Source organism: Sorex fumeus, unplaced genomic scaffold (assembly GCF_029834395.1).
Source record: "Sorex fumeus unplaced genomic scaffold, SorFum_2.1 ptg000098l, whole genome shotgun sequence".
NCBI classification, from domain to species: domain Eukaryota; kingdom Metazoa; phylum Chordata; class Mammalia; order Eulipotyphla; family Soricidae; genus Sorex; species Sorex fumeus.
Window position 1 is genome coordinate 14,730,830 of NW_026606155.1, and position 12,582 is coordinate 14,743,411.

The 12,582-nt window shown below is 43.7% G+C and overlaps 1 protein-coding gene across 1 annotated transcript in view; it reads left to right on the top strand.

The window, feature by feature from the left end:
- STON2 (stonin 2) overlaps positions 1 to 12,582 on the top strand; it is a 189,596-nt gene that overhangs the window by 66,166 nt on the left and 110,848 nt on the right. Inside the window, exon 4 of the mRNA XM_056134453.1 lies at positions 8,427 to 8,624. Coding sequence (XP_055990428.1) covers positions 8,427 to 8,624 — 198 coding nt within the window. The remainder of the gene's footprint in view (positions 1 to 8,426; positions 8,625 to 12,582) is intronic.

Sequence of the window (12,582 nt, forward strand, 5' to 3'; positions counted from 1 at the left end):
ATATTATCCTGGTGGTGGAAAATGGGCACTGGTGGAGGGATGGGTATTTGATCGTGGTATGACCGAGATCCAAGCACAAAAATTTGTAAATCTACAACTGTACCTCATGGTGTTTCACTAATAAAAAAAAAAAGTGACTTAAAGAGTCTCCTTTTGGAGTTGGAGAGATAATACAGTGGGTATGGTCCCTTGAGCCCACTACCAGTGATCACACCCTCTCCAAATATATACTTCTGTCTGGTATAATGTCGAAACCTATTTTTTTTTCATAGAGCAGTTTCTTATATTATTTTCCTTATTGTTTTTATGTATATTATAAATATTAACATTCTACCACACTTGTATCTAACAAGTATAATTCTGCTTTTTTTGTTTCACAAGTTTAATATACAAATATTAATTAGACTTCCTAGTGAATCATCAATGAACAGAATTTTTTTTAATTAATTTATTTTTTTGATTAGTGAAACACCACGAGGTACAGTTATAGACTTACAAATTTTTGTGCTTGGGTTTCAGTTATACAATGATCAAGTACCCATCCCTCCACCAGTGCCCATCCTCCACCACCACGGAATTCTGCTTTTTAAATAAGAGAAAAACACCATGCTATTTGGATTTTGGTTGGGAATGCAGGAAAGCTATTCACCAATTTGGGATAACAAACATCTTTATAATATTACAACATTTAGTCTTCTAATCCCTAAATATATGTTTACTAATTTAGGTTGTCTGTGTACCTGTCTTGGGGACTCTGTGTATGTGTGTGTGTGTGTTGCATCAGCTCTTCCATTTTGTTTCTCATCTAGGATTTCCCTTAGGTGGTGTTCTCCCTACTCTCACTACTCACAAACCGTTTTAAAACCAATCCAGTAATCTCCCTGGCTTAATAAAATTCTCCAGCTCTCGCCTTTCTTTTAAGAGGGAACATGTGATGATTTATGTTTATTATCAAGTATATCTGCTAGGGTTTTGTTTCTCTCAATTTACCTTCCTTTTCCTTACCTTCTTTTCTCTCAATTGTACTATTGATTTAAAACTGTAGTTTCTTTATCAGTCATTTTTCCTTGTTCTTTGAAGTGACTTCTGAGGAGAGCGTGAGTCTTATTTGATAGTTATTTTCTGCCAGCACACTGAAGTAATGCTTTGTTTTCTGTTGCTGCTGAAGACAGCACTCAGTCTAATCATAGTCACTATGAAAGTAATCATGTTTTGTCTGGTAGCTTTTAAGATCGTTTCTTTTGTCTTTGGTCTACTTTTGATGTCTTCTTGATGAGTTATTTTTAGTTGCCCTGCTTGTGTATCTTGGGATTTTTAATTTGTCAAATAAAACCCTTCACAAATTTTTGTTTCAAGTACCATCTTCTCCTCTCCCTCTCTCTGACCTTGTTTTCATATTTTACTTTCTATGTTTTCTAGTCAATTTTGTATTTATTGTTAAGCATTCTTCAGAAATTAATTTAGCTTTTCAATTTTATGTGTACCTTTCTGATACTTTCATTTCTTCTTTCTTCAAACGTATTAAACATACTTCTGTTTTCTGCTCAATAATTCTAGTATTTGAATTCATTGCAAGTCTGAATTACATACCCCCTCCCACCACTCCTTTCTCTCTCTCTCTCTCTCTCTCTCTCACACACACACACACACACACACACACACACACACACACACCCTTGCTAACTCTTGTTCTCGGTAATGTGGTTTCTTATGTCATTTTGTTATCTATTTAGTTGTGATATTAAAGTATTCATTTAAGTTAGTATATGCATCAGCTGAGGAATATACAATTTGGGAAGATAGATTTGAGGGTTTTCTATTCTTCCACAAAGGATTAGTACGTGCTTTCCCCCTGGCTTCTGAGTCCTCTGCCTGCCTGAGAACTCTTTAGCTGAGTTCTCAGACTGGAGGCTTTTCATACTATACCAATAAATTTAGCAAGCTTTTATGTGGATAGCTTGTGATTATAAATCTATTTAGGAGGTATTTTTTCCCCCTCCATCCTTACCTGGATTTATGGCATATGTTCCTCTAGCCTCAGGCTGAGGGTTATCCCTAATTTGCCTTTCCACTGAACTCCTTAGGAATCAGCTCTTTATTATTTTTTCCATTATATTTCCCATGTGGGGTTTCCCTTAGGTATTCTCCCTTCTTCACAAGAGATTTTGAAACAAATGCAATATTCTCCCTGGTATGAGAAAAAATGTTTAAGGTGTGAAAGTCAGCGTTTGGCCTCTATTTTCAATTTTCTTGATTCTGATGGTTCTTTCATTTCTGTCTCATTGTACAAAGTGTTTTATTTATTTTTTAAAAATTTTTATTAGTGAGACATCATGAGGTATAGTTGTAGACTTACAAATTTTTGTGCTTGGGTTTCAATTATACAATGATCAAATACCCATCCCTCCACCAGTGCCCATTTCCCACCACCACGAATCACAGTATCCCTCCCACCCCCCATCCACCCCGTCCCCCCCCCCCCCCCCGCCTCTGTGGCAGGGCATTTCCTTTTGTTCTCTCTCTCCTTTTGGGTCCCAAGGTTTGCAAGAGAAGCATTGAGTGGCAATCATGTTTGGTCTATAGTCTACTTTCAGCATGCTTCTTCCATCCTGGGAGGATCCTCCCAACACCCTTTATTTGGTGCTCCCTTCTCTATCTGAGCTCCCTTTTCCCCTAGCATGTGTGGCTGGCCTCCAAGTCAAGGAGTAAAATTCCTCATACTAATCTTGGCCATTCTTGGGTGTTAGTCTCCTATTTTGTTACTTTGTGTTCCCCAGATGAATGCAATCTTTCTATGTCTATCCCTCTCTTTCTTAGTCATTTTGCTTACCACGATACTTTCCATGTAGTACCACTTGTATGTAAATTTCATGACTTCATCTTTTCTAACAGCTACATAGTACTCCATTGTGTAAATTGTACAAAGTATTTTAAATATACAAACTATTTACATTTTACTGTAAGTATTATGTTCCTAACCTATGTTCCTAACCTATCCAAGAGTAAAGTAAAGGCCCTCCCGTTGATCGTCGATTTGCTCGAGCGGGCCCAGTAACGTCTCCATTGGAGACTTTGTTGTTACTGTGTCTGGCATATCCAATACTCTCGGTAGCTTGCCGGGCTCTCCGAGAGGGGCGGAGGAATCGAACTCAGGTCGGCCATGTTGGCTGCGTGCAAGGCAGACGCCCTACCCGCTGTGCTATTGCTCCAGCCCAAGAGTAATTTTTAAAAAAAATAAATGTGAGCTGGTGAGTGTGCCAGAGAAAAATCCTAGATATCTTATATATGCGTAATAGAATAGGGTATAAAGCCAGAAAAAATTCTGGTTTTATATCCAAAGTCACCCCAAAATGCTCCTTTCTCTTTCCTTTAAAATATTAATTTTCTCTATCTAGTTCTTAATGCAACTGGTTTAATTTTGACTCTTGGGCCAGGAGAATGGACTCCATCTTTTGGGCCAACTGTGCTATTCCTGAGTCTTACCCTGTGTAAAACACGACCTCGGCCTGTCTCTCGGGTGTGATGGATGAAATGAGATGACTTAGCAAGTCTGTGATATTTCCCAGGAACTATCAACTGTTGGTTGCTTTCTCTTTTATTCCTGCTTCCCTATCCATATTCCTTTCAGCACCTATTTCCAGTCCTTGCGATGCTTTTATCATAGGATCTTTGGGTTTTCGAGATCAGACGAGATCAGGCGTGTTCAGGATGGTATGGCCGCCTGGCAAGCTACCCGTGGCGTATTCAATATGCCAAACAGAGTAACAACAAAGTCTCCAAGGAGACGTTACTGGGCCCGCTCAAGCAAATTGATGAACAACGGGAGGACAGTGTGTTTGGGTTTTGGTTTTGCTTTTGTTTTGATTTGGGGCCACACCTGGCCATGCCCAGTGTACTCCTGGTACTTGGGGGACCATAAGTGGTATCGGAATTGATGCTGGCTTAGCCACACATGTAAGACCTTAATTTTAATCTCACCCTGACATAAGATTCTTTTTTAGGGGGGAGGGGTGCCGGGGAGGTGGTCACACCCAGCAATGCTCCTGGCTCTGCACTCAGGAATCACTCTTGGCAGTGTACAGGGGACCATATGGGATGCTGTGAATTGAATCCAGGTCTGCCTCATGCAAAGCAAGCACCCTACCTGCTGTAGTATTGCTCCAGCCTACCATAATTTTCTTATGCAACATCATGGAGAGATTATATGACAGACAGTTAATTAAAGATCACTTAATCACTTAATCACTTAACTTCCCGTTAGTTGTCGATTTGCTTGAGTGGGCACCAGTAACGTCTCCATTTGTCCCTGTCGCGTGCTAGTGTAGCCCAATGGCATCTGTTCGCTCCGGGAACATGAAGGGCCTCAAACCGATCGTTCATGATCTTCACGAAGAAATCTGACCATCTGGAAGGTGGGCGGCCACGCGGTCTTTTGACATCCTGTGGAATCCAGTCAGTAACAGCTCTAGTCCAGCGGTCGTCTTTAAATCTCATTACGTGACCAGCCCATCTGATTTTCGACACCTTGGCAAATGAGACAGCGTCCCTGATTCTTGATCATCGATGGATGTCAGAACTCCGGATTCTTTCTCTCATTTGAGTGAAACGTGATATTCCAAGCATAGCTCTTCCTATTCTTCTTTGGGAGACCTGAATAGCGTTCTCATCCTGTTTGCATAGGGTCCAGGTCTCTGAGGCATATGTTAATGCAGGAAGAACAGTGGAATCAAAGAGATGTGCCCGGAGCCGGAGGTTCTTCGTCCTCTTAGCTATTTCTTCGACGTTCTTGAAGGCATTCCAAGCCGCTCTCTTCCTCCTGCGCAGCTCGGGTGCCAGATCATTTGTCATGTTGACCTCTCGACCTAGGTACACATAGCTGTTGCATTCGGAGATGGTTGTTCCGTTGAGAGCAAATGGGGCGTCAGGAACGAGGCTGTTTCTCATAAACATTGTCTTCGTAAGATTCAGCTGTAGCCCTACCTTTCCACGCTCACGGTCAAAGTCGGCCAGCATTTGTGCCGCTTGGCTGATGTTTGGTGTTATTAAAACAATGTCATCAGCAAAGCAGAGGTGGTGTAGTTGCCGACCATCTATCTTCACTCCCATTCCTTCCCATTCTAGTCGTCGCATGATGTACTCCAGGGTGGCACTGAAGAGTTTCGGTGAAATGGTATCACCCTGCCGCACCCCTCTCTTGACATCAACGATCACTTCTTTGTAGAATGGTGAGATCCTGGTAGTGAATCCGCAATACAGCTCATGGAGGATCCTGATGTATTGGGCTTGAATGCCCTGATTGGCTAGGGCTTCAATGACCGCTTCCGTCTCAACAGAATCAAAGGCCTTCTTTAAATCAATGAACGTTAAACAGAGCGACATCTTGAACTCCCGAGAAACCTCAATGAGCTTGGTTATTGTGTGGATATGGTCGATGGTGCTGAATCCTTTGCGGAACCCTGCTTGCTCGCATGGTTGTCCTTCATCTAGTGTTCTGCCAATCCTATTTAGGATGACTCAAGTGAACAACTTGTAGATGACAGACAATAGGCAGATCGGGCGATAGTTGCCAATGTCATGGATGTCTCCCTTCTTGAACAGTAGTACAGTCCTGCTGGTTTTCCACTGGGACGGAACCTTGCATTCAGACAGGTAGCGAGTGAAGAGCTGAGCCAGTGTATTGATGAGTACTGACGGCAGGTTCTTCAGGTGTTCAGGTCTGACCTTGTCTGGGCCGGGTGCTGTTTGTTTCTTTACCGATGAAATGGCGTGTCGGATTTCGGAAGGGAGAACGTTGGGAACGACATATCCATCCTGTGGAATTTGGTATGTCAGCAAGTGGACATGGCTATCGAAGAGATTTGAGTAGAAGTCATGGACAATCTTCTCCATTGCCGTTCTGGAGGATGTGATGGATCCATCAGGACGTCGGAGGGCAGTCATCTTGATCTTGTAGTTGGCGAAGGACAGGCGGGCATTACGAATACTTTTTCTGGCTTCTGCCGCATCTACCAGCACTTCTGCTCTTCTCTCTTTGAGGTCTTACTTGATCGCATCTCTGCACTGCTTTGCGAGCTCGGACGTTAGCTTGCAGTTGCCTGAGGCATGCGCCAAACCACGCTGGCGAATTAGCTCAAGAGTTTTCGAAGATAGGTGATTTTTTGTGGCTATCTCTCTCTTGGCGTTCCACACATTCATGGAGGTGCTGAACCAGTCGATCGCATTCCTTGTCAATGTTGTCAACAATGGCATCTTCCCATGTTGCCGCAATAGTACCAAAGAGTTCCCAGTTGGTGGTCATTCTGGGAGTTCTCTTTTTGAACTTTGCAGCCCTTTCTCCCCGCTCTGTGAAGTAGAATTTTGCACGAAGGAGACGGTGGTCCGATCCCTTTCGAAATTTTGGGACAACAGCGACATCAGTCAGGCAAAACCGTCAATTGAATATGATGTGGTCTATTTCGTTGTGGAATCGTCTACCGGGAGACTCCCATGTCCATCATTTAGATTCTGCCTTCTGGAACTGTGAGTTACCATGAATGGTCTTGGTCGACATGATGAACTCAGACAGTCTCTCACCCTGTCCGTTCCATTCTAGGCCATGGGTCCCGATGTGAAGTTCTTCAGCTGATCTCGGTCCTATCTTGGCATTAAAGTCACCCACAATGATCTTGTAGAAGGTGTGGTCTTCTTTATAAAACTTCTCTAGCTCCATGTAGAACTTCTCGATTTCTCTTTCATCATAATGAGATGTTGGTGTGTAGACAATGAAGATAGAAACTGCAGGCAGTGAGCCACATCTATTCAAATGTAAACATCCGATTCGGGTTGTTCGGCATTCGAATGAATCAATGTTCTTGGCCAAGTTTGTGTTGACAAGGACACTGACGCCTCCAACACCTCTTTTATCGCATGTTCCGAGGAACAATTCTTCTCCAGTGTCGAAAATGGCATGGTGAGATTCGTGCCTTCTTGTCTCGGTCAGACCAATGAAGTCGTACTTGATCATTCGCGCCGTCGTACTTGATCATTCGCGCTTGTACCATCAGGTCCTCGATGGATGCATCTGATGCTAGCGTATGTGCATTGAAAGTACAGACGATCATTTTTGTCTTCCTTCGTTGTGGCAGCCTAGGTCGGCCATGAGATTTTGTCGGCCTCTCCTTTCTCATCCTTCTCAGTGCTGCCATGTCGGTGAAGCCTTCAGGGTCAGGTGAATGAGACCAGTTGTAGTTACTGGTTTTGGCATATCGAATACACAACGGATAGCTTTCCAGGCTCTTCTGTGCGGGCGGAATACTCTCGGTAGCTTGCCAGTCTTTCCGAGACGGATAGAGGCTTTTGGGGCGACCTCTAATCACCCTTGTAGGTGTTACCATATTTGAACCCTATCAAATACGGTACGACAATTCCGGAAGATGGGTATTTAGTGTCTTATGATGTGTCACGTTGCCGCAAAGCAGCTGCACGGGTCCGGAAAGCGTCCTGGAGTGTGGCGACGGCTGGGTAGTGGAAGTAGTGTCGATCCGCAGCAGGTCTCCAATTAAAGATAATTTAGAGAAATTTGAATATTTTGTGAAAAAAGATTCCTGAAGTAATTTTGAAAGACTCAGCTTAGTACTTAGATTTCAGAAGATAAAGTTAAGCCCTATGTATTCTCCCCTTGCAAAGTATAGTTTCATTGTAGCACAAGTCAGCAATAAATTTCCATTTTTAGTCTGCAGAATGTCCAGTTACAGTTAAACTCAAAGCACACCAAAGTATATAACATTGATATGTAAATGTATGTATCTTCATATATCTTCTCTTGGTGTCCCTGAACTCTATCAAGATCAGTCTATCAGTATAAATTTGTTAGGTCACTTGAGATTTTTGGTGTGAGAATAAAAATGGAGGAAGCGGGGCTGGAGTGATAGTGCAGCAGGTAGGGCGTTTGCCTTGCATTTGGCCAATCCGGGTTCGATTCCCAGCATCCCATATGGTCCCCCGAGCACTGCCAGGAGTAATTCCTGAGTGCATGAGCCAGAAGTAACTCCTGTGCATCGCCGGGTGTGACTCCCCCCAAAAAAATTCCTGAAAAAAAATGGAGGAAGAATAAGAATATGGGGAAAGCTGCAAGACTCATGTAATTTGGGTTTAAATGAAGCGGAAAGTGTGGTTTTCATTCTAAAAATCACTTGTGTTCTTTAGTGAGATTTTCTTTGATTTGAATATTGTGTGACCTTAGTTGTAGTACTACTGGCTTTGCTATTGACTTCCCGTGGGGTCTCAATTCGTTTTCTTGGTCTTTCATGAATGATACTTCCTATCCATCCTTGTATAGCTCTTGAGATTTCATGAGCGCTGAGCAATATCAAAGGGAGACAGGCAGTAGAGATCAACTGAGTACAGTGATTTATATTGTATGCTTTTGGTTTTTGATCTTTTTCCAGCCCCACCATTGTCCATGCCCTGCTGGACCTGTCCTTCCTTTGATTCCTTGGGGAGATGCCCTCTAACCTCCGAGAGCAGCTGGACCACACATTCTGAAGGCACCAGTAGCCCTAGCTTGGGCCCCTCGTACACAGACCTGCAACTCATCAACGCAGAAGAGCAGATGAGTGGCCGTGTTTCTGGTGCTGACTCGACAGGTAAGATGGAACACCAGGCCAGATGGCTTGATAGAACCTTTTCCTGTTTGTTTGCTTGTTATCCGTTGCAGGCCCCCACCTCATAAAAAAAAAAAACAGCTCCTGTTATTTACAGATTGAGGGTCAGTTGTCCTTAACCCAGTCTAAAAGCAGGATTACAGAGTTCAAATTTGCCTTGAAAAAAAAAAAACCCAACATGTGCATAAACATAGATTAGTTGATTATTAATAGGAGATAGCCAGGGGGAAGTATATTTTGATGTGCTATTTTGTGACTCTTCAGCCCAGATACTGTTCACTAGCAATTCTCCTTGGATAACTGCACTGTGTGTAATATGCATGAGGCGGAATCTTTCATCCCGCCGCCCACTCCAATCTTCCGCCTTCAGCAAGAAGGAGGTAGAGTTAAGCAGAGAAAATGTAAATGTTAGGCGAAGCGGAATGAGAATCAGGACTCAGCCTCTTTGTCCAGAGTACAAACCATTTTTTAGTTAACGTCTTTTCTCCTGTGCCTAAATTGCATTGTACATAGATCTATAATACCCCACGGTCTCCGTTAATAATTTCCAGTTGGTGTGCGCTGGAATGCTGGCTCGCTCTGTAGGTGGAATATGGGCTTGTCAACAAGAGTAGTGGGTTAGTATAAGTACAGAATTGCAAAGATTCTTTGTGCTTTTTTAATTATTATTTTAATTTTCTCATTGACTAAATCAGTGCTTGACAGTCTTTGAAAGGTACTGATTTGAAAGTTGTTGATATTTTGCTTTGTTTGCCCTGGGGATTATTTTGCTTCAGAAGTGGTAGCTACCAATAGTTTCTCTGTGGGTGAAATTGCCCAACATGTTTGGAAATATTTGTTTTCTCTTTCTGAAAAATCTTGCTTAGGAATTTGTGTGGCATCATTTTTTTTTTCCACTTTGTGTTGCAGTCGCCCTCATGCTGGGTGCTGTTGAAGGGTTTGGGTGATATAAAGAAAGCACTTCTGCCGATGAAAGAGTCAGTCAGTCAGGATTTGGTTTGGTATTTAAGAATATTGCCGAGGGGCAGGCCATGGCTCAGTGATGAACACTTCAAGCACCTGGGAGTGGCCTCAGGATTCTTGGAGTTTTGCTTGGGTGGCCTCTCTGTGAAAAAGATTCTTGAAAGAATCGTACCTTGCCGATCTCTTCACAAGTCACAGTTCTTCACGGATTAGTTTTCACATGCCATCAGTTCTCATTCCTTTCCAGAGTTGATGATACTAATTAGGGGACTGCCATGTGACCCAGAGCCCCATCCCCACCATGGGGATCATTTCTGGATGGAAGGTTCTGTGAGAAGGCTGTGCGACTCTGTTTCCTCTGGAAATGGAGATAACGACAGCATTTCCTGTACCAGGCCATCAGTTCTAAGTGAGAACCTCCTGTAGCCTCCTGTAGATAAACTTTAGCATCAGGGTTGCTCCGTGGCCGTCACTCCCCGTCCCAGAGTGCCTCTTGCATTTCAGAGGTGGGACCTGGGCCCCTCCTGCAAGAAAAGGTGGGGTTTTGAGTCCCAGCTTTTTTTTTTTAAATCAGTCGTCTCTCTACTGAATACTGAGGTGAAAATTGCTTTAATTCCTGGAGGCACTATATCATTGCACTGTCTTCTCGTTATTCATTGATTTGCCTGAGCGGGCCCAGTAACATTTCCATTGTGAGGATTGTTGTTATTGTGTTTGGCATACCGAATACATCACGGGTAGCTTGCCAGGCTTTTTGCCGTGCAGGCGAAATACTCTCGGTAGCTTGCTGGGCTCTCCGAGAGGGGTGGAGGAATCGAACTCGGGTCTGCCAGGTTGGCTGCGTGCAAGGCAAACGCCCTACTGCTGTGCTATCAGAATTCCAGCCTGAAGTGGACAATTACAAGACTGTCTCAAGGTCTGTAATTAAGCGAGGGCCTTCCTTTGCCCGTGTCCTAGAAATGGGGGTATAATTCCAGGGGAGAAAACCTCCTTTGCCGTTGTTTTGCCTGGTCCTGGCAGGAAGCAGATGGACCCCTCAAAGGGGATTGTCTGAGGGTTCATGAAAGAACCGCTTTCATTCAGTCATGAAAGGACAGAGGCTGCCATTGCTGGACTCACAGAGCAGGGGCTGCCCCTCAGGTGCTGTGATGAGAGAATGGACATGGAGCTGGCATGGGGCGGGTGTGTGGCAATGCTCGGCCATTCCTCCTGGCTCCTCTCAGCTGGAGGAAGAGGGCAGGGGTCCTGCTGAGGACCTCCACTAACATTATGGCAGGTGGGGGTTAGAGTGGGCCTGGAGGATGGCGATGAAGCCAGTGGGGAACAGCTGATGTGCCAGGGTCCACGCCAGTTGGTAAATAGCCCCTGGCCCCAGGGTTTCCAAATTTAGTCGGCCTCCTGCCCTCTTCTCAGGAAAAAGAACTACTCTGCACCTAAAATCTGCCTTTAAAGGAACCAAAAAACAAAACAAAACAAAACAAAAAAACATTGTCATAGACGTAGAAAGATTGCATTCATCTGGGGAGCATAAAGTAACAAAATAGGAGACTAACACCCAAGAATGGCCAAGATTAGTACCAGGAATTTTGCTCCATGGCTTGGAGGCCAGCCATACATGCTAGGGGAAAAGGGAGCTCAGATAGAGAAGGGAGTACCAAATAAAGGGTGTTGGGAGGATCCTCCGAGGATGGGAGAAGCATGCTGAAAGTAGACTATAGACCAAACATGATTGCCACTCAATGCCTCTTTTGCAAACCATAGCACCCAATAGGAGAGAGAGAACAAAAGGAAATGCCATGCCACAGAGGCAGGGTGGGATTGGGGTGCGGGGCGGGGGATGGGAGGGATACTGGGATCCGTGGTGGTGGGAAATGGGCACTGGTGGAGGGATGGGTACTTGATCATTGTATAATTGAAACCCAAGCACAAAAATTTGTAAGTCTACAACTGTACCTCATGGTGTCTTACTAATAAAAAAACAAAACAAAACAAAACAGCTCTTGGATGGGCCTAGCGTCCTCCCAACCCCACGCACTTTGAGAACACTGTTCTAGAGACTTCTGTGCAGAGCCAGGGCTAAGGAATGGGCAGCTGTGTGCTCATGTCTGGTCTTCGGCAGGAGGCCGCTTCTATGGCTAAGGGGCCCGCCTTTTGCTGACACTTTCTCTTCTGCAGAAGTAGTATCAATCGTGTTGCTCTCACTCGTAATACCCATCATCCCATTCATTGAGCGTGTGCTGGTTGCTAATATATGATACATATTATCTGTGGCTGTTACATCCATAGTGAGAAAAGCAGATAATCATCTCCCTACTTCCTAATTGACCCTGAGTCTGGGAAGGCTTAAGAAAGTCATCTAAGAGAACACCAAGGAATGGACAGACTTGGATTGCAAAGGTGTGGGGTTTTTGTTTTTATTTTGTTTTGTATTTGTTTGGGGTCCACACCTAGAATGCTCAGGAGTTACTCCTAGCTCAGCACTCAGAGGGGAGCATATGGGATGCCTGTGTTAACCATATATAAGGCAAGTTTCTTACCCGCTATATCTCCAGGTCAGGATTACAAAGTTCAAAAGCCTTTTCCCCAAACTGGTGATAGGATACCACCACTGATACCATGATTACCAATTTGCTGTTATCTTTTGCATAGACCAGTATAGAGAATGCATCATTTATATGTGTGTATACATATACATGAATAGATATGCTTGGAAGTTAATTTTTACATAATGAGATCCTAAGAGTAAAAAGTTTTTGGTAAAAAAAAAAAAAAAGGTGTTTTTTTTTTTTTTGAGGTGGTTCACACACAGTGTTCAAGTCTTACTCCTGACTTTTCTCAAGGGACCAAATATGGTGCCCGGTTGGCCACATGCCAAGAGTTGTCCTTAACAGCATTATCTCTCCAGCCCTGTCTCTTTAACAGAAATGATTCTGTACAGATAACTTCTTTTTCCGTAGTATTGTTAGTCAACAAGTTT